The sequence below is a fragment of the Diachasmimorpha longicaudata genome, chromosome 1 (genome assembly GCF_034640455.1).
Source record: "Diachasmimorpha longicaudata isolate KC_UGA_2023 chromosome 1, iyDiaLong2, whole genome shotgun sequence".
NCBI classification, from domain to species: domain Eukaryota; kingdom Metazoa; phylum Arthropoda; class Insecta; order Hymenoptera; family Braconidae; genus Diachasmimorpha; species Diachasmimorpha longicaudata.
This window is the reverse complement of record NC_087225.1, coordinates 10036977-10062007: the sequence shown is the minus strand read 5'-3', so window position 1 is coordinate 10062007 and position 25031 is coordinate 10036977. Positions and strand designations below refer to the sequence as shown.

Below are 25031 nucleotides of genomic sequence, written 5' to 3'. Positions count from 1 at the left end.
CTAATCTTCATCGGCACTTGCGGGTCCACCATGGGGGGAGGCTGATTGGAAGGCGATACCATGGTAAATGGTTTCTCCTCATTCAATGACAAAATCGAATTTCATATGCTTCATAATCATGAATTCATGTGTTAAATCGAGATGCTTCCTTTGATTATTCGTTTATCTATTGGGAAGTTCTTTCGATCTGTCAAATCTTACGGGAAAGGGACTTTTTTGAAGATCCGAAGTCCTCTTTTAACTTTGTGACAGATCATATCGAGATACCCGTGGATATGAATAAAGTGGGGATAATAGAACATTTTTTGTATCCAAAGATAGCCAATCACTAGCTCCTTTTGCTGTAGTGAAATGTTATCCACTCTCGAAGTCGAAGATCAGGTCGATTAAATTTTAACTCATGAATTTTACGTTCTGAAAAAGATTATATTTATATACTCATCTTTATTGGTTCCATTCATTTATTTATTTATTGGAAAATTTTACAGTTAATTTACTTACCTTTTTCAATCAAAGCGATTCAATAGACAAAAATGTTTAAAGCGAGAGAGAGAGAGAGAGAAAACGGAAAATTTTCCGATTTCCTTCCGCCTGCGTAGGTCGAAAACAAAGTGAAGAAACTGAAAAGCAAATTTCTCGATAAAGTCAATGAATGCTTTAATGAAATTCACCCTAGACCGAGAAAATACGCATTCATATCAACATTTTGAGAAATCTTCGAGAATTGCAAAAACAGTCCGGATGTTGCGCAGATAAAAAGCTCGTTATCTAACCGGTGACATTGAAAAAAAAATGCGGCAGATGCGCACATCGCGACTGCTCTATTTTGCGCACTACTGAAACTATCGCGCATGCGTATTGGAGTTAAACTGGGCCGCAGGGCACACATCGCGTCTCTGTGGCCACAGTCGTTGCGAGATATACCATAAAGTCCGCCATTACCAAAGTGTTGTGTTACTTTTCCGAAGAGTTGCGTGCTTTACATCAAGGCTGAACCGAAAAATTTGAAAATGTCTAATTACCAATGTGACAGCGCTGATGTGGGCGATCAGCCAGGTTCCTCGGATGCTGGTGAACCGGGGGAAATCATCACAGAGAATACGTTACTCTCTAAATCGAGAGAAAAATATCAAGCAATTTACAAGAAATTTACGAGCTGGAGAGAGACTAACAACAAGGGCCCGCTGTCACAGGAAGTATTATTGGATTTCTTCGTTGAACTTTCGGAGAAAATGAAACCGTCTTCCCTATGGTCACACTATTCAATGTTGAAACATACCATAAACAGCAATGACAAGATAGACATAAGTTCATACAAAAAATTGAATGTTTTTTTGAAACTCCAGTCCACTGGATTCAAAAGTAAACAGACTAAGGTTTTGACGCCGAACGACATTGAGCGATTTTTGAATGAAGCACCGGATAATCAGTTCTTAGCAACAAAGGTAATTGCAGATTATGATTAAAATAAATTTAAGTGTTAATTGTTATCATTGGAGTGTTTTTGTTCAACGATGAGAAATTAAATTAAAAATGAATGTCTGCGAGTTCCTGCATAGACAGACAAAAATCTAATAATTTATCCTATCAAATTATTTATATTCGGTGGTTTCGATTGTCTACTACGAGAAAATTCGCACGAAAGTTGCAGAATTCTTCCCACACCCAATTATAAACTGTTAGAAGTTCGATGAAAATTCAATTGTATTATAAAAATTTTTTTTTTCTCGTAGACATTAAATGTCAAGCGTGTTTCCGATCGTTTTTCAAAACTCATTAAATGCTATTCCCAGCCCTTCCACATTATAATAATTTTATTCGCAGGTGGCATTGATTTTTGGAATAATTGGCGCCTGCAGACGACAAGAGCTCTGCAACATAACGATGGATGACATAGAGGACGACGGTGTAATGGCATTCGTGACGATTCCAAAAACAGAAAGTGATCCCGAACGTTCATTCACTATTTGCGGTGAATTTTACAACATGTACAAGAAGTACTTTAATCTACGACCTAGGCACGTGGGGACCAAGAGATTCTTTGTTAATTATCAGAATGGAAAGTGTACACATCAGGTCATTGGGATCAACAAATTTGGCAGTATGCCAAGAACCATTGCATCATATCTGAAATTGCCGAATCCAGAGAGCTACACAGGTCATAGTTTTCGTCGCACTTCGGCCACATTGCTCGCTGATTCTGGCGCTGACTTGGCCACCCTCAAACGGCATGGAGGATGGAAATCAAAGGTCGCGAGGCACTTTATCGAGTATTCCAAGGAGAAAAAACGAAAATTATGCCAACAAATAACAGAGTCCGTGATTTTGAGACCATCCACTTCGGCATCAACATCGAAGGAAGAACCTCCAGCCCTTCAGGCCCCATCAGAACAGACAGTACCAACAAATACTGATGATCCGCTATTCATTGACTGCAGTTCCAATATTAAAGAGGAGAACACTTCAATGGAAACAGCAGATGATGAAGCGACTGAGGAAGTGCCGGATCCAGAACCAGAATCGGAATCCAATGAATCTGCTTCTGCTGGTATGACAATCCTGAGGTTCCGCTGAAGAAAAAAATAATAATTTTCAAACGAAGAATTACATTTATTCAACTGCCCTCCTTCCTTCCTTCCTATTCCATCACTTGAAATCACTTATCTATTCCTTAATCGATTATCTGTCTTTCTGTCAACAGTCATGCAGTCCAATTCTCAGAGCAACTCATCGCCGAAACCTCTGAAAGCACCCAGTCAACCAGTTCGTTCCCAGTTGCGGAACATTGCTCCTGCACCTTCCTCTCAACAAAAGAACTCTTCCAAAACGCTGGTGGTGAAGAGAATTCCGCTCAAGGTTAAACCAGTGGCCCCTACGACTATAAAAATGTTACCGAGGCAGCCACCAGCTCGCGTACCTCAAAATGTCGTACCCCAACAACCCGCTGAGGTAAAGTATTGTCTTCAGTTCATTGAGAAAAATATTGATTTTGTCAAATATTCATTTACTTGAGAAGATCATTTATTGTATGCTAATGACTGCCAATTAACATTGCTATTTTCCAATTTGATTCTAGGTGTGTTTGAGGTGGAACAGTTATCATAGTAACATGCAAACCAGTTTTCCCTCCCTGCTAGACTCGGAGGAATTCGTTGACGTGACCCTCGCTTGCGAGGGCAAGTCTGTCAAGTGCCACAAAATCATTCTCTCGTCCTGCAGTGATTATCTGGCTACGTTATTACGTGAAAATCCCTGTCAACATCCAATTATTCTGATGAAGGATCTGAAGTTCTGGGAAGTAGAAGCGTTAGTGAAATTCATGTATAAAGGGGAAGTAAATGTCGCACACGACAAGTTACCACAGCTTTTGAATGCAGCTGAGGCACTTCAAGTTAAAGGATTGGCTGGTCCCACACCTCCACAGGTAAATTTGTTAATGCAAAGTATCTTTAGTCTTGCGGACATACGATGAATTTTTACAGTTTGATTTAGACCACATTATGGCCTCAACTGTTTTGTATTATCCAATTTATCCATTCGTTTTCTTGACAGGGTCAGAAACCACCAATGTTAATTCCCAAATCGAGACTGCAATCAACAACCCCAACACCTTCGAAACCTTTAGAGCCTAAAGAACAGAAAGCACCGTCGAATTCTTCATCGAAGGCCCAATCTAGTCCAAAACGTTGTACGAAGCGTCCGATGGAGTCAAAAGACTCGAGGCCCTTCACAAAAATTCGTCTTCATCATCCTAAGCCTTCAGCGCCATCACCAACGATAAAATTGGAGCCTTTGGACATTCCTTTGAGTGACACCGACATTTTTTCAGAAGTGAACGATGACAGTTCGACCACAAACTATGAGAATCTTATCACGATGCACGAGGCTGATGATCCTGGAGGAGAGGAACGCCCAGACTCTGCCGATGGTGACATACAATTCGACTTCCATGGGTCCGATGACATCACTGATGCCGAGGAACAGATGGAATTCGTACCGACTGATTTTTTGGAACAGGAACATGACATTCTTGAGGAGGTAGATGGGGGAAGCAGCAGAAACAGTGTTGTTGAGGTCGGAGATGGAAATCCCGACCTCAATAGGGCTGAAACACCTGATGATGAGGTAAAGGATGACGAAGGGGACGGGGATGGAGACGGTGATGAAGAGGGTGATGGAGATGGGGAGGGAGATGAAGACTCGAGTAAAAAGGATGAAACGTAAGAGGAACAGAATTTATGAAGATCATCCTCTTTTTTTTTATTCACGATGATTCAATATTATTTGTTTTTGTGGAGTTACGAGAACTCTCGTGAGAGATGTCTTATTTTCTCCATTATTAAACATTTTTTCGAAACACGTGGAGTGGAAAGTGCATTATTCCTCTAAGTATGTGAACTTCAACGAGTATTACACTCATTTCATCGATTGGTAATCGATCTGATCATTGAGAGTTCTTCTATATTCTTGAGATCGAAGAACGATGCATTTACAGAATACAGCCATGAGTAAACTATGTATTATCAAATTTTATATTACATAGTGTGTAATGGAAATATGTCCAAGATAATTGTTGACGCAAAATCTGTGTGACCTGTATTCAATCGTGTATTGGGGTTGATAAAATGTGGAGTATATATTGAGGGAATGACAATGGGCTGGAGAAAGTAAATACCTATGACAAAATTGTAATTTATGGAATTTATCTTATGAAATAAATGGCTATAAAAACTTGAAAACAGTGTTTTATTTACTGATGATTTATTAATGAGAGATGAATAGAGGAGCTCACCAGACGCTTCTTTATGACTGCAAAATTACTTGTAAGTGACCAAAAAGGGAATATGCTCATGCTCATGTTAGTACTGACCCCGGCGGTCAGAGGCACCACCATCGGCATGGTGTCGGGCGACGAGAGGGGGACATCAAAATGTCACAATACCTCCCAGTATCATACCCAGCCCACTGAAACTCACCTAAAACCCATAAGGATTTGCTGCCCCGTTATTGTCACCGATCCAGATGGCGCAGGATGTTATATGCTCTATCCCCTCCCTGCGATTTTCATCCCCACTCCTCGATTTCTATGGCAAATCCTCATATTGAATGTGCGTTCAAATTGTGTTTTTCTTTCTGTGGTTTTTGCGAAAAAAAAAATGCCATCTTGCGCGGTTCAAGGATGCAAATCGGGTTATAAAACGAATCCCGAGAGAGTACATTTTTTTTTGATTACGAAAAAAAGATTAGCAGAGTGGAAAATTGCATTAAATCGTGATGATTTGAGTGTTGGGAGAGCTGTGTGTGAAAAACATTTTCAAACTCAGGAAATAGATTGGACAGAGAGAGATGCTATAATTACAAATGGACAAGTTTTCGGCAAGGTATGTTTACACATTTTTTGTTCATGAAAAATAATGTCATATTCGGGTAAAAAAGATTTGTATATATGTCTTAGACAATTGTAAAAGTTCCACGGCTGCAAAAAGGAGTAGTTCCGTCCATTTTTCCCTGGACCGAGGACTGGAATTCTCTTGATTTGAAATGCCAGGTAAAAAACCCAGATCAAGAGAATCTAGTTGCGAGTCATCACAGGGGTGTAATTCACAAAGGGGAGCTCATTAACGAAGGACTGGGTTCTCATAATTTATTTGCACGCCCCGACAATAATGCACCTAATGCTGTCCCGATCCATAAAAATCAGGAAAATTTGGAATTACCCCTGGACGTCCCGTCCACTTCCAATTGTAGTGATAGTGAGAATCTTGCATCTTCGGAAAATGCATGTGCTTCACCATGCTGCAGTAATGAGGCAGCTGATTCTGTGTCATTACGTGGAAACATTGCAAATCACACATCTTCGATTAGCTTTAATGAATTGGTACGGACTAGGTTCAAATTTCCTGATTAATATATTTTTTAATTATTGTATGTATATAGCTAAGATAAGCACGTCATTCTCATTTTTATAATATACTAAATGTCAACAAATTATCGTTTTTTCTTTATTTTTTCTGCCAACGCGCACAAAAACCCTGGCGCGTATTCAAATCTTCAAACTCCCAAGCGAGATCGAGCATATAGCCATCAGCGCCACCTAGGACGTGACAATATCTGGGCAGCTATCGAGCAGGAGTTGCAGTGGGCTGATCATACCTTAAAATTTTGTTGTAACAACATTGACATCTTGTGTTCTTTTGACAGCAAAATAGGAAAATAAAATGCCTTCTCATGAGGACGATCCTTACGCCCAAGTGGCCAGAAGTACTCTGAAGTTGAAAAATGATGAAATTGTCAGTAAAAAGTGAGTGAAACTCAACATCTTTAATATTCATCTATCCGAAAATTGTCTATAGGTTAGAAGTTTCTGTGGGCACAGTATTCCTTTCAATGTTTAGCGAGAACATTAATTAATGACCAGAAATTGAGGTTAATTAATGACGAAATGGTAACTTAATCATTGTTCTTCTTCAGAAAAAAACGAAAACAAGAGAAGAAAAAAAAACTGGTCGAGGTATCAAAAATCGTGGAAGAGGAGGAGCAGCCTAAGCACGTCGTCCAGAGGACAAAAGCAGAATTAGCATTCTTAAAAATGCAGGAGAAAATGGTGAGGATCATATATTTTAATATTAGTCAACCTCGAGTTTTCTTATCGAGAATTTGAAACTGGAGAATCCTTTCCGATTTTCTAGAAAGTTCAAGACACTTTTAACCGCTCCTTGATGGGAATCCTAAGCAAAGCAAAAATAAAAATAAAATTGAACCACAAGATTTAGTATATGTAAGATAGATGAATAATCAAACATCGTGTGCCCACAGCAAACTGAGAGGATCAAGCAGAAGGCATCGAAAACCCATAAGCAGAGGGTTGAAGAGTTCAACAGGCACCTTGACAGCCTCACCGAGCACTTTGACATTCCCAAGGTCTCCTGGACGAAATAATCAACTCAATTTATCATTAATTTTTATTATTATAAGTTTATTACATTAGAGGGTGTTCACATCTATAAAAGAATGCACATTAATTTCATCCTTATCGAATTATTAGTCAACGTAATCATTGCTAAAACAGATGTGTCTGCTCTCAATGAACAATTGTAAATATTCAACAAATAAAGTACAAAATATCTTGCAAAATCTGTTTTGTTGATTTTCATGAGATTCAATATCCACAACAAATATAATAATATCTATGTGCGTTTCAGATGTTTTTGAAATTTTCAATAACATCCCGTAAAAAATTAATCTACATACTCCTAAGAATGGACGCAATGAATTGATCACCAATAGCATAAGCTACTTAAATCATCTTAATTCTAAATGCGTAATGGAACTTTAAGAATTACATGGACAGTGTAGCACACGTGTTCAATGAACCCAGAAAGCTCCAATCGCCCCCACCAACAGTGATGACACTCCAAGGCCTATTAATCCTGGACTGGAGCTGACTCCAAAGTGAAAGACAGTGATGCGACTTTCACTCTTCTCCCAAGGATTGCTACCATCATCGAAATACATGGGACATTGATCCCTCTCCCTCTCGTACTCAGTCATATCAATAGCCACAGCAGCCCCCTCAGACGAATTGCCGCTCCTGACGTCTTGATTGATCTTGCAGAAAGGCCCAAGAGACAGAGACATGAGAACTCTGTTCAAATCAGCCCTCTGATAAACCCAGCAACGGTACTTGCTATAGGGATCCAATTCATCGTAAGTGATGAGATAGGACTTCAGGTTTTCCTTCCAGAAGCCAATGCACTTCATCCTGTAATCGGGATCACTGTAAATATCCACAGGCCTCCCCAAATGATCCACAGAAAGACAGTAGTTCTCATCGATAGCTATTTCCTTTTGGTCGCCTCCGCAAACCGAGAAATCAGATATATTTCGCTGGCATATGAACGTCGGCCTCGGAGAAAGAGTGACTCCACCGAGAATCCTCGTCTGGAAGGGAATCTCTCCTGTCTGCTCGAAACTGAACTTGCCAGCTACTGGACACTTCACAGCTACTGGATACTTGGCGAGAAATAGATTGTACTTCCAGTTTGGTATCCTTTCGAATCGCACCCAGGAGCAGACAGTGTGAAAATCATCCTGAATGACTGCCACGCCCTTCCTGAATCTTATAACATTGTGATGTCGAGGGACGAAATTGAAGCAGACGTAGTCTTTCTGACAACCATCAACTGATAACCTCGCCATCATGAACCTGTTGTCCTTCTGCTCCTTGCAGACGTAGATGGTCTTTCTAGATCTGCCCTCATCAGGATGCCAAACCTCAGTGATATGTGTCTCATTGATATCAATGTCTGCATCGATGTTGGCTGTGTTGATCCACTGCCCAGACATGTTTTGAGGAAGTTTGCAGCCCGGCACAACGACCTCTGTCTTCACCGGTGTGATCCTCAGCCTCTCAGGACTTTTCTCCACCGTTTTCAAAGTATTGCACTCGGCAGTGATTGAGACACCCATGTAAAGGTCGTCGTCTCGATTTCTCAGGAAGCACCTGTATTTTTCGTCCTTCCTGGATTCTTTGGTGTTAGCAACAGCAAAGAAGTGATTCTTTCCCACAAACCAGTCCCCTAGACAGCTGTATTCAACAACTCCATCGAATGTTCCCTTCATATTTAGACATTTCTTGTAGGTGATGTTGAATTTTTCATTTGTTATTAAGAATTGAGATCCAGCTGTCTGACAGGACTTTATCTGTGCGTCTGGGTTGTTGCATTCACCGGTGAATCTGAATCTGTTCTGATAGGCGAACTGCCAGACACCCTCCAGGGATGATCGACAGTTGACGGACTTGTAGTTCTCGGAGAAGAGGGTGATGTATTGCTGGTCCTTGTGGATTCCGCTGCAGACCTCGTCTATTCGGGGCTCCACTCCCGGGGGGAGGTCGATGCACGATGGAACCTCCAACTTTTCGAGAACATTGATGGTGCGGACAATGAGCTTGACACAGTGGTAGCACGTGCCCTTCTGGAAGAGAAAGGTGTAGTGGAGGCGTTTGTCTTCTCTCATAGCTATGCAGTTCCCTCGGTTTGTCATGTGTTCGGCGTTCAGTTCATTCAAGGTGTTCCTGCCGTTCTCCCACGAGAACCAGGTGCCTCGGATCACCTCGGGGATCTGGCACCCTCGAGGATCGTCGTCTTGGAGGGAATGAGGGACTGAAAGAGATGAATGGGGTTTAGATAGTTTTTAGATTGTTTAGGGACATCCAAATATCTTGACAGTTTTATCAATTAAGTCATTATTGTCAGAGTTGTTAGTTGAAAATATCCAAGACCGTTCTAAAAGTCAGGTTTAGTCTTTTTGGGACTAAGGGGTTTGAGAAAACTAAAATTATTAAGAAGATTTGGATTAATTAGCAAGTCTATTAGAAAACTGGGGATGTTTTGGAGTCGTGGAGGTTAATTATTTTGGAGTACTCACCATTGATTAGCATAAAACTAAGGCACAAAACTAAGGACTTCACCACTTGCATCATTTTCCACTGTTTATTATGATGCAAAAAACATTTGAATCGATGATTTTCCACTCGATTCATCCAAATTGCTCCGAAATATCGTGAATCCGTCACTGTGACTCAAACATAACGCGCAACGCCCCAACCCAACCCATTACTTAAGACCGATTTTTACGAAAGAGAATCGATTCATAGAAATGCTCCAGTTTTCCGGTCAAAACAGAAACTTGACACTGTACCTGATAAATCGAATATCTAATGTTATAAATTAAATACTTAATTATGAATGACCATTTGAAAAACCCAGTGCTCTACGTCGGTGAGATTGATGACAATATCGACCTCTCACAACCTCCAATATCAGGGGAAGACTACATAAAACGTGTCGTGTAATCCAACAGTTGCTTTTTTGCCTACCATAAATACTTATTTGTCAATTCGAAATATTTATATTTTTTTTTGTTTTAGAATTGAAGCACAACAATGTGAGAGCGTCGTGGTGGCCAGGATCGATGAGGCAAAATTGAAAAAACCCACCGTGAGCGTCAAAACTGTAATTACATTCTCTTAATGGGTAAACATTAATTTCAGCTCAATCGCAATTGTTTTGGTTCAGGAACATTAAGATTTGTCATGTTTTTTTCAACTTAATGACTCCTTGAGATTCGTATGCAACAAAATTCCTTGAATAAATTCATTGATCTACTTTTTTAATAGTTGGGAGGATGTCTGGAGGCCCCAGCAACCCTCAGCCCCACATACGAGTGGCAAAAATGTCAGGTGGATGACTTTTCAGAGGTCAGACTGAGTACGTCAAGGATAAAAGCTGTGCGGGAGAATTATCGTCAACACAGAAAGCGCACAATCAAATTTGTATGAAAGTTCCACTATCATTAGTGAGGAGTTAAAATTTTAGGTGAAGAAAATAAATATTTTATTTCCAGCCAGATGTTGATGACAGGAATAGTTGGGTAAACTTCTGTCTTGGTTCGTCCGTGGAGGGGTCATCTCCTCAGCTCCCAACATTGGATATTATCTTCTGTTTGAGTCAACTCCAAGTGGAGCAAGTGCTAGAGTACATGATAGAAGAGGTAGAGTCCAGAGGAATAGTGGATCCTGTCTTAGGACAATGGATTTATGGACTTCTAGCTGTCTTGGAGCTTCCATTGAATCCAGATGTCTGTTCTTGCCTGAGGACGCTGGCGAGGTCTTGCTCCATAGCCAGAGCTAATTTGGTAGATTATTTTTATTTGTCAACTTGTTAACATTGAATTAAAACCGATTTTCAGTCCATCTTTTATTTGCGGTCAATAAAATCATTGCCCGATGTATATTTCTATTGTTCCAGAAGCCAGAAGAGTCTGAAAAGGTCAAGTCCCTCAATTTATTCATCTGTTTGGTAGCCAGGTACTTCAGACAACTAGACTTAGCAGATGCTTAATAATAAAAGATCTTGTAAATTAAATAAAAATAAGAAAAAATCCCAATTTCGTAATTTAAAAAAAGTATTTATTATTCGTTATCAAGTCATTATCTACGATCCATTAAATCACAAGGTAAACCTATGAAAGACAGGAAGACAGTGAAGTCTTCTGCATAAAGTGATGGCGGATTAATATTAAAATAGGAAAATGATACATCGTATTCTCAATCATCTAATAATTATTACATCAGTTATGTTTTATCCTCAGGTGCTCATAGTAACCGTTAAACTCGTGCATCAACCAATCGTTTCCTGCTCCTGAATGAGAGTTGTTGCTAATCTTTCAAGATCGTCGAAACTCAGATTATTAACTTTATTTCTTAAATCTCTTATCATCTCCTTGACTATAGATTCAGTCTCGGATTCACTGTAATAGTGTTTGAGGATTTTTGTCACTGATTCACGAAGGAGGACAGTGCCACTCTTGGTTGCTTGTTTCTCTTCACTTGGCCCTTGGGGCGATTTCTTAGCTACAAGAGTCATCCTACATCCGTCTGGAATAGAGTAGAAAGTCAAGGGCTTTTCATCTGCAAAATGAGAAGAAATATTTTTTCACATTTTATGAGGCATTCATGGAAGGATTGTTAGCTAAAGGAGAAGACAAAAGGGACGAGCACTAGCTTCTCGGATAGTAGTTAGCGAACATCCTAGAATAGAGGAGATCTAGAGAAAAATATAATGAAATGTGCCCTCTAGCCAATGGAATTCATCTCCACAGAAAATTCGTTTGACTTTTCTTTTGCAAATCAGATCATCAAATCCGTAATGACAACTAATAACTGAATATAATATATATAATTATGATTTACAAACCAGCGAGAGTTTTTCCGCCCAACAACAACTTCCGCTGAGATACATCAACCTCCAGCAGTTCACTGACTTTGTTTTTCAGTTCTAGCACAGTCGCGGTAGGTAATATCTGGTCCAAAGATATAAGAGGAAAAAATCAATTGAGTTAATCGGTTGTAAATAATTTCATGAAGTTTCTAGAAACATAAAAATCCAGTGACTAAAATCGACTTACATCCACAACACACTCTTTACCGTGCAGTATCTTCACGTAAATCTTCATGCTGGATGTCCTCACGTATCTGATTCCTGCGAAAACTAAGATGCTTCGATCGAAAAATTCTCACGTCAAATTTTGGAAGATAAACAATGGTACGTGGACAGCGATGATTTCTTCTCGTACATTTTATCTTTGAGGTTAAGTTCGTTGAGGGACGTACAACCACGTATTCATTCCAGGTTCTTATGTGCCATATTTACGTATATAGGTATAACGCTCAAGCAGCGATTGTCGGTCAAGCAGATATTTCGTCAGAAGAATTGGCATTTTGGCGGTCTTTCGAACCATCAAACAAATTTCCAGGTTAGAAATTCGTTAAATTCTGTCTAATTTGAGTTCTTTACCGAGAATTCTGGAAGTAGGTGATCAGGAATAAAAAATGGAAGCGACTGAGGCTGAATCATCATCGAGGATCACTTGTCGTGGGGATTTAACTCCTTATTTCGAGAAGAGTGATCACAGCATTAATAAAATTTATCAAACTGAGGTAATTATGCTAAAATGATTCATGCCATCATTGTTTTCTTTATATTTCAAATTGACATTGCAGAAACCTTAGCCACAGCGTGATAATATTTTTGTTTTCGCAAAGTCCCTTCAAGTGATTTTTGCCGCCGAACATTTTAATCTCTCTATAATAATGATGAATCATGCTCCGAAAATCACCACCAGGTCCCCCAGATCTGCAAGGATGCGCCCTGTCAACTGGGTGTGGACGAGGCAGGAAGAGGTCCAGTCCTGGGCCCGATGCTCTACGGCATAGCATACGCCCCCCTGTCCAAAAAGCAACTCCTAGTGGACCTCGGCTGTGCAGACTCCAAGACTCTCACAGAGGACAAACGAGATGAAATATTCGACAAAATCTGCGACAAGCACGAGGAGATGGGATGGATGGTAGAGGCCATTTCTCCAAACATAATCGCAAACAGCATGTACAGAAGGTCGAAGATTTCCCTGAATGAGGTATCAATGAATTCAGCGATTGGCTTGATCAAACGAGCCATCGAGGCTGGAGCAAACATTGCTGAAGTCTACGTCGACACAGTGGGAAAGCCCGAGAAGTATCAGGCAAGGCTCAAGGCCATCTTCCCAGATATCGGGAAAATCGTTGTTGCCAAAAAGGCTGACTCTACGTACCCCATCGTCTCGGCGGCTAGTATCTGCGCAAAAGTCTCCAGAGATCACGCTCTTCGGGCCTGGCAGTTTAGGGAAGGAACGCCAAAGGGTAATCCTGGCAGTGGGTATCCCAATGATCCGCTGACCAAGAAGTGGTTGAGTGAGAATGTTGATCCTATATTTGGATATCCACAAATTGTGCGGTTCAGCTGGTCTACTGCTGAGAGTATTGTGGCGGAGAAGGCTGTTGATGTTGAGTGGGAAAATGTTGATGATGATGTCAAGAGAGATGACAAGGAGCAGAAGATTTCCAAATTTTTCGCTAGGGTTGAAAAAGAGAGACACCCATTTTTTGTTGATCGATGCCTCGACGGAACTACTGATTTGTGACTGATTAATTAGGGCGAAGAAGCCAATTGCTGGACGATTGAGGGGGTTATCAGGGGGGAAAATCCTTCAACAGACTCTTTACCTTTTTTTTTCATAGTAGTCATAGCTGGCAAGCAACGTGTGGTTTTTTTCAAACTTTTCTACATTTTATTCACAATCGATGTCATTATTTATTGTTTTAAAACTAATTTGTTCGTGATTGACCATAAAAGAATAAAAGTGAAAATCGTTCAGAAATCGACTTGTTGACCCAAAATTTTAAAAATTTATACTTAAATCCTTGCGAGTAAAATTTAAGAAAAATCCTGTTTTACAGCATTGTATGCATACTATTTATAAATAAATGTCATTTTTACAATGAATCTTCTTTTGAATCTTCCGATTGTGGCGGCAACTGCCTGCACGCAAAAATCAGCTGATTACCAGATTCGGTGAAGCAGCCATCGAATTATTGAGCTCAAGTGTCTTGTTTACGTTAAAATCGTATAGTTTTATGTCATAAAAAAATAGGATGGGTAAAAAAGGGAAAGGAAAGCAGGGAGATCTCGGCAAAGCTCTCCTTCGAGATCGCTTCGGAGCTAATAGATCCAAACGTGGCGCAAAAGAAGGTTCACTGGTAAGGTTATGTTCCCCATGTGTCTAAGGCAACCCTCAAAATCCAAAAATTGATTTAAAAAAGCCTTAATCTCTTCGAAATACCTGCGAAACCAGCAGAAATAACAATATTTTTGTGATTACCTTTCTATAACCTTTAACATTGCAAAAAATATCATATCAAATCTTGCAATCTGCTTCAAATTCCGAAATACTCTCTGCAATCTGGCCAACAGGCCATTGACTTAAGCCTTTGAATTGTTATCGAATTTCGTAATCTTTCATTTCAGTTGCACACATCAGATATAAACGACGGTTACCAATGGGACCGGCTCAACCTCTGCTCAGTAACGGAGGAGAGTTCCTTCCAGGAGTTTCTATCGACTGCCCAGTTAGCAGGTACCGAGTTCCATGCTGAGAAACTGAATATAAAATACGTGAATCCGCAGAGTGGAATAGGAATATTATCAGAATCCGAGCGTTTGGCTCTGCTAGAGGTCCATAAAAGCAACCAATCCCTCCTGAAGATCCCTAGAAGGCCAAAATGGAATGCACAGACAAGTGCCTACGAGCTCCAGACGAGGGAAAAAGAAGACTTCCTCGAGTGGCGGAGGCAATTGGCTCTTCTCCAAGAGGCACAGGAACTCACGATGACCCCTTACGAGAAAAATTTGGAGTTCTGGAGGCAGCTATGGAGGGTCGTGGAGAGGAGTGACATAGTAGTGCAGATCGTTGATGCCCGGAATCCCCTTTTATTCCGGTGCGAAGATCTCGAGAAATACGTGAAGGAAATCGATGAAGAGAAGAAGAATGTTATTCTCGTGAATAAAGCAGACTTCTTGTCGTTGGAGCAACGACAAGCCTGGGCGGACTATTTCACTGACATAGGGCTGAGAATCGCTTTTTTCTCGGCTACCGAAGCTGCTGAATCAATAAAATCCCAACTACCTCCTGTGGAATTGCGTAAAAGCAGGAAGCGAAGGAGTTCCAGGATCTCCGAAAGTCTCAGTGAGGACATTGGTGATGAAGACGATGAGGAAGATGAGGATGATGATGAGACGTCATCTTATTGTTCGGATTTTGCCTCCAGCAGTGAGTACGAGAGTGCAAACGAAAGTGTGGCGGGCAAAAAGGACCAGGAAAGTGAGGAGGAGGGAGATAACACTGAACAACCAATGATTCCAGAGACGAATTCACCAGAGCTTCTGTGTCGAGACAAGCTCATAGCGTTTTTCAAAACCATGGGGAAAGGGCTGAAAAAGTATACTGAAGGACTAACTACCGTGGGATTGGTGGGATATCCAAATGTTGGAAAGAGCAGCACGATAAATGCTATTTTGATGGATAAAAAGGTGTCGGTTTCAGCAACCCCTGGCAAGACCAAGCACTTTCAGACTTTGTTTGTAGACAAGGAGTTGATGCTGTGTGATTGTCCTGGTCTGGTGATGCCAAGTTTTGTGTGCACCAAGGCGGAGATGGTGTTGCATGGAATACTACCTATTGATCAGCTGAGAGACCATGTACCGTCCATAACATTGCTGGCGACCCTAATCCCCAGGCATATCCTAGAGGACACTTATGGGCTTATGATTCCTAAACCCATTGACGGGGAGGATCCGCAGAGGCCACCCACTGCAGAGGAACTGTTGAACACTTATGGATGTGAGTGGAGTTAATTTTTTTAGCAATTTCTTTTTTAGCATGACATTGTTAGGGAACCAGGTGGAGTTGTTTTATAGCTCATAAAATTCTCTAAAGAAAAGCTTTTCCGAGGTTTATCTTTAAAGTAAATTCAGTAAAGAAAGGTCTGTTGTAATTGAAACTCATGAAAGATTGTAATCTGCAGATAATCGAGGATTTATGACACAAAATGGACAGCCGGACAACCCCAGATCAGCTCGTTATGTTCTCAAAGACTTCGTGAATGGAAAGCTCTTGTACGCAGTGGCCCCCCCTACGCTAAATCAAGAAGATTACCATACATTCCCCGAGCGACGTAAGGTCATCAACGAGACGCGAATTCTGCCGCCGCGGCAAATACGAGCAAGTCGAGGTGTGACCGTAACGAACGAAGAACTGGACCGAAATTTCTTCCAAAGCAACAACAGTGGAGTGCACATCAAAGGACTACCTGGGTCAACCAAAATTAACCCTGGGAATCTAGGAAGCAAGCCCTGGAAGAAAATGAACAAGCATGAAAACAAGAAGAAACGAGAGAAGACACGAAGACTCTTCGCACATCTGGATGAGCACTAAAATAATTCGATGTATTGATTAATAACGATAATCCTGTTTCTCTTTTGTACTTTAATGTATATATCGTTGGATAGCTCAACGCTTTTTCGTTTCTCATTTTTTCATCGCATGAAAAAAGTATCGTAATAAAGAACATAAACTGAAGCTGGGTTTCCATTATTTTGATATTTTTGGCGAGTTTTTGTTTTGTCTTTAAGCTCAAGCTCATGTTCTACAACTTTATTCGCGCATAGATCCTCAGATGATTTTAGTAATTAAATTTCCAGAATTCATGCAGCAGAATATTTTTATGATAAATGCCATCATGATAAAATAAACAAGTTTTAATGAAACTGGGATAGAACAAGTACAAGCTTTGATTACCTCTCGAGATAGACTGTCGTAATAAACAAAATTAACTAGAACTCGTTCTCCTTTTATTAAGGTATGTTTTTTGTTTAGTCTCGATTTACACATAGTTTTTGCTGTTCATATTTCAGGCACACGTTCTTTAATTCTTTTTTAATTCTTGTTCTCATTTTATAATCTGAGAAGATATTTCCTCAGACATCATGCGGTAGAACCAATTTTCTTGTTATGAAAAAAAATCTGTGAACGATTATCATAATAAAATAGAGAAAATGTAATAAAGCTGGAAGAAATTCCTCACTCTGCACGCATAAAACTTTATGTAATCATGTCTTCGTAATCGTATTTAGGATGGGAATGAATATCAGCTGCACGTCAAGACGAATTGAAGAACGCCCGCCCTTTTTACGATGTTACTCTCATTAAATTCCTATATACAATTATTAATGGATAGTTATTCCTCGTAGTTATCCGTCGCTTGGCACTCGTCTTCTGCGTTTCATGATTCATATTCCTGATGCTACAAAATTGAATTAAAGATTTTTACTCTCGGTATTTCCTCCGGTTTATTCAATAGAAGAGTATAGTGTGCAACATGGGTCGTTGGAATTTCGTCGATTCGAATTCGTAGAGGAGACTGTCAATGTCGTTATCTAAATCGTCGGAATTGGCCAACTGAAATGAATAGAAGGATAAATCAATTTCATTACAAATAAATTATTCCATGGCACAGAGAGAAAGTGAGATAAAGCAAGTTGTCTTCATATCGTCAATAACTTGAAAATGGCTGAGTGAAAGTTTTTCATTCTTTTTTTATTCTCCGGGTACTTTTACAGCTTCAAAAATGAGATATGAGCCATCCTAATCGTGTCATTTAGTCATGCCATGTAGAAGATTGAAGACAACTCGATTTACTCCACTTTTCTGATGGATGCAACATATCCTGTTTTACTATCTTTTCTCTATACAATACCGTCGTTACTAATTCACAAATGAGGAAGGACCCCACTGTCGCTTCTTCATGATTATCCTGGATATCAATATTGATCAGATGAACTGGCTGATTGTCCACAGGCGTTCTTGACTCCATGTACTCAATAACTTGGTCGTAAACACGTTCCTCGCACGTCACCAGGAGATCAAATTTATCTTTGCTGAGTTGAAAACGCTCTGGTCTCGATTTTATTCGACGATTACGATCTAACATGTGTAGTAAACCCATCTGTGTGTATCTGAATAATTTTGTAGAGTTAAGAAAAAACTATAAGGTGTGAAAAATTTTCTTTTATCAGTTTTTCCTTTTAGGCCATAGTGAGTTTGCAACTTTTTTGCTTCAATTGAAGATATCCAATTAGTTTGAGGCTTTTGAAAAAAAAAAAATTTTTTTATGTAGTTAAGGATACAATTGTTTATCTTTGGCTAGTAAATCATTATAGATTTCGTCATAAGTAGTGCCAAAATCGTAAACATTGGGCCTATCCGGACCACTCCCTGGCAGTTTCACTTTGTCTCCCGTTCCAAATGATTGGACATTGAATCCCTTTTTACTGAAAAGATATAACAACCAAATAAATAAATAATCAATCCCCGAGTTCACTCAACTCCCGTGAATGTGCCAACGCCCCTCCAAAAATGATTTTACCTCAAAAAGGCATGTGCCTCCATACTCCTATTCATGTTACTAGAACATATGACAGCGACGCTCAATGACTTCGACGAGGGCATTATTTCAATAAAAACGAGAAATCCACGTGGATAATCCCCCGGACTAAAAATGTAATATCTAGCTACTCCTATAATTAACGTAAAAAATATGTTTCGTCCTTTTAAGGTTATGATTAACCTTCGAACAATCTGCAGTTTTTGATAAAAATCAGATAAAAAACCCAGTCAATCGATTTATTTATCGAATCGAGATAAAAACCAAAGTGTTAACTGTTCGATTCAAGTTCGGAATAAATACAATTCTTATTATTTTATAATACAATTGCCCTGATTATCTTGTCTGCCCCACGGAAAGAATTGTTTTCATTCACCCATCACCAAAATGATGTTCCCTGTGGCGCGCATGCGTAATATGTAAGTGGCGAACATTACTACGTCACACTATCCAAACCATATACTAGAGAATTTCTGTTGAATTCCTATGATTCTTATTGGAAAATCGCTAATTTTTTTTATACCAGAACAGAAAATGAATAGGTAAACCTCCATTGACTTTTTCTTAAACTGTCTAAAACTTCAATTTAAGCTGTTCGTGCTGCTACCGTCCAGCAAAAAAAAACAAATAAAAGGGACCAAGGTTTCAAATAACAACAATGATATTTCCCATACAAAACATAGCGATTTTATTCTACAAATAATGGGATAATTTTTTTACTCGACTTTTTGTTTGTCTTGTTTCTTTTTTTTGCGTCTCTTAATTCCTTTTTTTCATGATTTTTTTCAAGTTCTTTTTTTTTTTGAAAATTTGCGTACAGATTCATGACTTATCAATATAATAGTACATAGTCTATCTCATGATGCGTAGTTAACACAATCAAAAGTCATCGCATCTTAAAATTATCACTATTGTTTTGTTATTTTCATGTCTTGATACGAATCATCGAAAAGGAGAGAAAAAATTATTAGTTTTTTTGTTACAATTATTAATAACAAATATAACACTCATATTAATGTCGATGTGTTCACGACCCGTTGAAATATTGTAAATAATTTTAATTGATGATGCGGGTATGTAAACATTCATCGGTGCATTAGTGGCACATGTGCCAAGGATACATTCACACATTGAGTGAATGATTGTGTGACTATTTATGATAGCTGGTGTATATCGTCATGAACGATGCTGCTATCGCCGCCAACTTCGTGACTCACCGTCCTCGTCCTCTTCCTCCTCGTTCTCCTCCAGGAGAACTGTTTCGCCGGATCCCTGAATTCATAAAATTCAGTATTTGAATATATTTGTTGTTTCGTTTTTCCACTCGAGGATTGAGTAACAAGTGTACTAACTCTACTCTCAGACGGCATTACAAAAAAAACTTCACTGAATTCTTAAAGAGTAGAAATATTTCGTTTTTCATTACCTCCACATCGATATCGTCCTCGATCACTTGTGTCTGTTCAGATCGACCGGATGTTGCGTTTGAGTTGGCTCCAGCCGTCATATTAGCCCCGCCACGATGAAGGTGATGTCCCAATACCCAGATGACTGACAATAATCGGTCCTGAAATGTTCGACCCTTCAGCATCGCAACTTCCGCCTCCTTACGAGATTTATAAGTGATCATTATTGAGGGAGTCGCGTCGTCCACTATTTGATTGATGATCTCACCGTATTGCTGTAATAAAAGTATTCCATTTTGTTATCGCTGGTGAGGATGTTTGAAGTTGAGGGTCAATATTTAGTATCTTTAAAACTATATAGTGCAGCTAGTTAGAATTCTTTTCAGTAGTTCGTGGTTATTATAAAAATATAAATAGAAATGATGTGTAAGCAGCATGAACATAATCATTCCATCAAATCAAAGACAACACTCTTACCTGAAAATGTGCAAGAACCTCCGCTTTCTCCTCACTTTCATACCCTGATATGAGTAGTCTCGTGGGCCTGTGGTCCACCGAAACGTGGGCAAAACTCCCCCGTCCTCTCCCCCGGTAAGCAGCAGTCTGTCCACCCCTGACAACCCTAGGGACCTTGATGCCCCTTCCCACAGCAGGGGATGTGCTCAATCCAAGAGCGGCCTGTGCTCTGAGTTCATTGAGCCGTTTCTGCAGTTCCGCAGAGTCCTGTCCCTCTTGTTGTGCAGTCATCAGATCCAATTCAGCGTCAAGTATTTCCTTCTGCGTTTGTTCTCTTGATTTTGGCTGGTTCTTGGTGGTCGCGGACTGCCCATTAGTCGCCAAGTCTTTTCGCAGCTGATCAATTGACTGCTGTAGATGCTTTATCGTTCCCATAATTGCTTCCTTCTGCTCAGGATTTTTCTCTGCCTTTTCTATCAATGATCTTATCTCAATGAGGTTCTTATCGAGAAGTTCCTGCTTCCTTTTTCGAAGGTCTGCGGTTATTTTAATGGCCTCTTTACGCTTCTCTTCTTGTTTTTTCTTGAGGGTCTCTTTGGCAGCGAGAATCTCTTGGGTCTTCTTTATCGCCCATAGTCGGTCCTCGCGGGTAGGAGGGATTGGGGCAGTTGACTGGCTCTTCAAGGTTGGGGGAACCAGACTCTGGGATACCTGTGGTGGTGGCTGGGATGCTGGAGCAGCCTGCGTGGTTTCTTCTGTTGGACGACGTGTTGGAACGTACTCTGTGTCCTCAGACTTCACTGGTAGGGGCACTGCTGCACCTAGACGCTCTTTCACGGAGGGTCGACAGCCTACTGGTGGGACATTCTCGATGGCACCTCCAGCGGAATTATTGGTAACATTATTGTGCCAGAACACCTTGATAAAACGATTATTCAACACAGCCTCGGTGCTCCGGTACGCAGCCTTTGCCTCAGTGGGCAATTGAAATGTAACGAGAGCGGCCTCAGGATCGCCGCCAAAATTCACTTGTATATTTACAATTTTTCCAAATTTGGAGAAGTGATTGTTCAGTTGGGTTATATTATTAAGAACACGAGGTACTTTCTTCAACTCTAGGGAACAATTAGCTGGATTGTGTACGGCTCGTTGCTTTGGACCAAGACGATTGAAGTCAAATGCCTGCTTACGTTTCAGGGGATTTGACTGGAGATGCGTTACCTCGGGTGGATTTGCGTGGGGTATCACTGGGACATTTATCAATTCACGCTGACCACGACCGTAAATACCCGGGGTTGAGGGAGGATGCCTACCCCAGGGGAGACGTGGCTCCATGCTCGGAGCATCTGGATTGTATTCTGCAAAAAAACGTAAATACATATCTAATTTACTTGGTCATGTATTAGTTCATCGAAGGAGTTTAATGTTATGGGAAATCATTGGGGCGAAATCCAATTTTTGTATTAGATAATTTCTGCGACATTTGATTTTAAACCTTGAAAACTTTCAGGAAATATTTATTCAATTTCATTGAAACAATTAATCAATATATAAAGAAAACGTAAATTCTTGCCTGAATGCAAAAGTTATGGTTGTCTACAATAACAACAAATGCAATAAATTAAATAATGTCGTTTTCCTTTTAGGAAATCCATCGAGAAAAGAACAATGGGACTTTTGGATGCTATTGTTTTGGGATACTCTTGACACGATTTGACTCTAACAAAACCAAAAAAATAAAATTATGGTTAATAAGGATTTTTCAAATAATTAACTTGTAGATGATGTAAAAAAGGAGATATTTTCTTTACCCATATTGGAGTGATGTTGATTTCTCAACTGAGGAGGTGGTAAGCTGGCCAATGGTAAATGAGGGGGTGGCGCATTGCCATTGCGCCCAGGTGGTGTTTCCTGAACAGCAGCAACTGGTACTGTACTAGGTGCTTGAGCTCCATGGGGCCCAAATGTCAACACTCGGCTGAGAGCCACGTCCTCAAGGACGACAGGGTCAGTGCCATGATCGTAAGGGCACAAATCCCCTCGCATACAGTATCCCTTCTCGTCGAAATCACGACAACGTCTTTTTCCTTGGAATCCTGTGCTGTTGTTGGGGGCAGTGGGCGGCACTATCACAACACTCTGGATCGACTGACTAGTCGTTGACAGTCTCATGTCGATATCACCGTGATTGCTGTCTTGGGTGGGAGTCCCGCCGGGAGTCGCATCTAAACGCTCCAGTCTTGGTGGCTCTGGAGGTCTCTCGGATCGCTCACTCTTCTTAGGTTCGCCAGATCTGGAACGAGAGCGGGAGCGTAGAGGCGTTGGGGAACGATTTCTGAACCTTGCCCTGTGGTCTCGGGGCTCAGCGTTCTCACGGGTGCGGGAGCGCAGGGGAGATATACTTCTACTTCTGCTACGCCTGCAGTTAAGAACAAAATTTTCATTTTCATTGAAAAGTACTTTTGATTGACAGTCAAATATACTTGGCAGGCAAACGATCTGTAATCACGTTCAGAACCATGTGCCCTCGACAAAAAAACGTAAGGTAGGGTTTCTAAGGATCCTAAAGATCTCCGAAAATATCAAAATTATAAGGATCGAGGAGTCAAAACTCCTTTTTTAATCATAAAAAATATCTCAATCTGAAGTTTTCATGGAGTATGCTAAATACTGCTTTTCCTGGTGTTTCTAGATAAGGATTCGTTGTTATTCAATGTAAACTGCATTCTCCGCATTAAAATTTTTAATTCGCGTCCGCGTTTTGCCTTAAAAACTATCAATCCATGAACCAACTGAACTCAAATCCGTTACGTAATTCATTCTCACACGAAAGTATAATTTTTCCTTTACGACACTTTGAACTGGAATCAATTAATACTCCGGTCCCGAAATCATAAATGTTAAAAGAATAATAATAATAGAATTCGTTGTTCTCGACTCCCAATACGACTAGGAATTATGATTTTATTTTTCACCTTCTGTCGTGCCTTCTCACACTCGATGGAGGTGACTTATTCCTCCAGGGTCGGCTCCTGTCCCTCTCCCGATCCCTTCTGATGTGTTCACGACTCCTAGACCTTCTGCGGTCCTTCTCCCATGACCTTGACCTCGATCTCGTTCTAGATCTCATTCTCCCACGACTCCTGGGTCTTTTCTCCTTCTCCTTATCATCCTTTTCGGAATCAGATTTCCTTGATTCCCATTTATTACTGACTGACAGGACCGCTGAACCGTTCACTTGTGGTAGAGGTGGGCTCGATGTTGCTGGTGGAATCGGAGGCACCGGCGCTTCTATTGGCTCAGGTTGTACCATTGGTGCTGGCGGATTTACACTTGGTGGTGTTGTACTCCTCAGTGGCTCACTCCTGGGTGGTGGGAGAACGTAATTCTGCGTCTCTAATGTCTTAAACAATAGCTCCACGAAATTTTGGGTCTCTGGAATGATAAAGACCATTATAAACACGGAGAAGAAGTTTGCCAGAAGAATTTCCTCAATGAGAAGTAATTATGTCATGAATATCATGAAACATCATGAAAGTAGATAGTGAAATTTTCATCTAGATATTCATTGCTGAGAACTGCAATAGCTCCAACAAATATCAGAATATCTTCCTGGGATCTCTATGTATCTACCTCTCAACTTCTCATTTTCATTAATACTCACCATCCTGCAGGAATACATCAAGTTGCTGCACCATGCACCCACTCAGCTCTTCCAAGGTCTTGTCCTTCCTTACCAGTGCATACACATACTTGGCAAGAGCCGCTGGATCTGCATCACACCTAATTCCCAACAAATCACGAAAACTCAATTAGTCCTCAGTTCATATCCCCATTCCCAGGCAATGCTCGTCAAGTCCAGCCCCCTCCCCCCAGAATCCACAAATCCCCACAAAAACAACAAACATGCGTAACAAAAAGGCACAATTGTCTGGTATTTCTGAGGAAGCCCAATGTAACAGGGGGTGTGAGAGAGAAATAGAAAATTACAAATCAGATATTGTCATTGACTCCCAGATTTTGAGGTTTTTGGATTTCTACAATCGCCTCCATATGCTCCCCACATTATGAAAGGTATTACACCGGGGTGCAAATTAAATAACACGCCGAGGATGCCCCGATCACCTCCACAAGCCACATGTACTCTCAATTAACCACTAATTAGTCCCCAATGAAGAATAAAACGAGAGAGATAACAAATGCACAGGAGTAATACACATGCTGGCCTACTTACAGTGGTTCCAATACTGCTGTTAACCAAGCTTTGAACTGATCTGGATTATCTATTATCATTGTACAATTTATTCAGTTTATTGTTAACATATGATGTTGTAAATTCAACGTCACTATTTGTTACGTTATGCGAGCGGGAATATAAGTTCTCGGTCTACATAGACTGTGTAAAGATAGTCGCCATTCTGGATTATTATTCCCCCGCTGAGGTTACTGCCAACTGTGCGGACTAAGGGGGCGAGGAGGCCGGTTTTTCTAGAATGTACCGCAGTGGCAGTACTGAAAAACGTTGGCGGGAGCTTCGATTCTAGAATTTTGTAGAAATTTAATTTTACAAGAATATTTTTCTGAACTCTCTGTGACACCTTTACTAATTTCGATGATATTTCTCGACACGAATTCTGCTTAAGTTTTTAACAAAATTTTTCCAGATAACTTTCGGTCCTTGGTATGCATAACTAGTCTGAACAATTATATCTTGAACATTAATTTGCTGTTCAATACAATGAGCATTAAATCAAGAGGAACACAATTGTAGTCTACGTGGGGGTTCGTAG

General features: G+C 40.3%; 10 protein-coding genes across 16 annotated transcripts; 6 read left to right on the top strand and 4 right to left on the bottom strand.

The window, feature by feature from the left end:
* Window positions 1-831: 831 nt before the first annotated feature.
* LOC135160192 (uncharacterized) lies at window positions 832-4752 on the top strand. Its single transcript, XM_064116487.1, has 5 exons — window positions 832-1445; window positions 1825-2548; window positions 2702-2949; window positions 3077-3424; window positions 3553-4752. Exons 1-5 carry the CDS (start codon window positions 1011-1013, stop codon window positions 4222-4224), a joined length of 2427 nt encoding a protein of 808 aa, XP_063972557.1. The 5' UTR covers window positions 832-1010; the 3' UTR covers window positions 4225-4752.
* Window positions 4753-4919: 167 nt separating this feature from the next.
* LOC135160719 (protein FAM32A-like) lies at window positions 4920-7134 on the top strand. Of its 2 annotated transcripts, XM_064117593.1 has the most exons (4): window positions 4920-4958; window positions 6155-6301; window positions 6472-6604; window positions 6690-6820. In XM_064117593.1, exons 2-4 carry the CDS (start codon window positions 6219-6221, stop codon window positions 6771-6773), a joined length of 300 nt encoding a protein of 99 aa, XP_063973663.1. In that variant the 5' UTR covers window positions 4920-4958; window positions 6155-6218; the 3' UTR covers window positions 6774-6820. The 2 variants fall into 2 exon arrangements, with proteins under 2 accessions (XP_063973663.1, XP_063973656.1); XM_064117586.1 differs by lacking the exon at window positions 4920-4958 and having other exon boundaries at window positions 6817-7134.
* Window positions 4966-6146, top strand: LOC135160559 (uncharacterized). The gene is made up of 2 exons (XM_064117222.1): window positions 4966-5381; window positions 5456-6146. The coding sequence occupies exons 1-2, from the start codon at window positions 5040-5042 to the stop codon at window positions 5906-5908; spliced, it is 795 nt and encodes a 264-aa protein (XP_063973292.1). The 5' UTR covers window positions 4966-5039; the 3' UTR covers window positions 5909-6146.
* LOC135160242 (uncharacterized) lies at window positions 6949-9565 on the bottom strand. The gene is made up of 2 exons (XM_064116574.1): window positions 9430-9565; window positions 6949-9164 (listed from the first exon to the last, which is right to left on the bottom strand). Exons 1-2 carry the CDS (start codon window positions 9542-9544, stop codon window positions 7366-7368), a joined length of 1914 nt encoding a protein of 637 aa, XP_063972644.1. The 5' UTR covers window positions 9545-9565; the 3' UTR covers window positions 6949-7365.
* A 45-nt stretch (window positions 9566-9610) lies between these two features.
* On the top strand, window positions 9611-10971 carry LOC135160565 (gem-associated protein 2). 3 transcript variants are annotated; one of them, XM_064117253.1, is made up of 5 exons: window positions 9611-9852; window positions 9932-10001; window positions 10181-10336; window positions 10408-10698; window positions 10812-10971. In XM_064117253.1, exons 1-5 carry the CDS (start codon window positions 9746-9748, stop codon window positions 10902-10904), a joined length of 717 nt encoding a protein of 238 aa, XP_063973323.1. In that variant the 5' UTR covers window positions 9611-9745; the 3' UTR covers window positions 10905-10971. The 3 variants fall into 3 exon arrangements, with proteins under 3 accessions (XP_063973323.1, XP_063973315.1, XP_063973305.1); XM_064117245.1 differs by having other exon boundaries at window positions 9932-10016; window positions 10815-10971; XM_064117235.1 differs by having other exon boundaries at window positions 9932-10016.
* On the bottom strand, window positions 10951-12166 carry LOC135160703 (ubiquitin-like protein 4A). The gene is made up of 3 exons (XM_064117546.1): window positions 11971-12166; window positions 11760-11865; window positions 10951-11473 (listed from the first exon to the last, which is right to left on the bottom strand). Exons 1-3 carry the CDS (start codon window positions 12016-12018, stop codon window positions 11184-11186), a joined length of 444 nt encoding a protein of 147 aa, XP_063973616.1. The 5' UTR covers window positions 12019-12166; the 3' UTR covers window positions 10951-11183.
* Window positions 12167-12193: 27 nt separating this feature from the next.
* On the top strand, window positions 12194-13883 carry LOC135160520 (ribonuclease H2 subunit A). 2 transcript variants are annotated; one of them, XM_064117150.1, is made up of 3 exons: window positions 12194-12318; window positions 12378-12502; window positions 12688-13883. In XM_064117150.1, the coding sequence occupies exons 2-3, from the start codon at window positions 12395-12397 to the stop codon at window positions 13519-13521; spliced, it is 942 nt and encodes a 313-aa protein (XP_063973220.1). In that variant the 5' UTR covers window positions 12194-12318; window positions 12378-12394; the 3' UTR covers window positions 13522-13883. The 2 variants fall into 2 exon arrangements, with proteins under 2 accessions (XP_063973220.1, XP_063973227.1); XM_064117157.1 differs by lacking the exon at window positions 12194-12318 and having other exon boundaries at window positions 12357-12502; window positions 12566-13883.
* A 44-nt stretch (window positions 13884-13927) lies between these two features.
* Ns3 (Nucleostemin 3) lies at window positions 13928-16515 on the top strand. The gene is made up of 3 exons (XM_064116587.1): window positions 13928-14137; window positions 14406-15777; window positions 15962-16515. Exons 1-3 carry the CDS (start codon window positions 14033-14035, stop codon window positions 16369-16371), a joined length of 1887 nt encoding a protein of 628 aa, XP_063972657.1. The 5' UTR covers window positions 13928-14032; the 3' UTR covers window positions 16372-16515.
* A 250-nt stretch (window positions 16516-16765) lies between these two features.
* LOC135160651 (RNA polymerase II subunit A C-terminal domain phosphatase SSU72) lies at window positions 16766-18774 on the bottom strand. Its single transcript, XM_064117430.1, has 4 exons — window positions 18362-18774; window positions 18123-18266; window positions 17693-17951; window positions 16766-17394 (listed from the first exon to the last, which is right to left on the bottom strand). Exons 1-4 carry the CDS (start codon window positions 18442-18444, stop codon window positions 17290-17292), a joined length of 591 nt encoding a protein of 196 aa, XP_063973500.1. The 5' UTR covers window positions 18445-18774; the 3' UTR covers window positions 16766-17289.
* A 269-nt stretch (window positions 18775-19043) lies between these two features.
* On the bottom strand, window positions 19044-24686 carry Swm (second mitotic wave missing). 3 transcript variants are annotated; one of them, XM_064116407.1, is made up of 7 exons: window positions 24476-24686; window positions 23906-24024; window positions 23217-23676; window positions 22053-22534; window positions 20263-21623; window positions 19806-20060; window positions 19044-19651 (listed from the first exon to the last, which is right to left on the bottom strand). In XM_064116407.1, exons 1-7 carry the CDS (start codon window positions 24532-24534, stop codon window positions 19571-19573), a joined length of 2817 nt encoding a protein of 938 aa, XP_063972477.1. In that variant the 5' UTR covers window positions 24535-24686; the 3' UTR covers window positions 19044-19570. The 3 variants fall into 3 exon arrangements, with proteins under 3 accessions (XP_063972477.1, XP_063972459.1, XP_063972469.1); XM_064116389.1 differs by having other exon boundaries at window positions 22053-22660; window positions 24476-24685; XM_064116399.1 differs by having other exon boundaries at window positions 20263-21599; window positions 22053-22660; window positions 24476-24685.
* Between the last annotated feature and the right edge of the window lie 345 nt (window positions 24687-25031).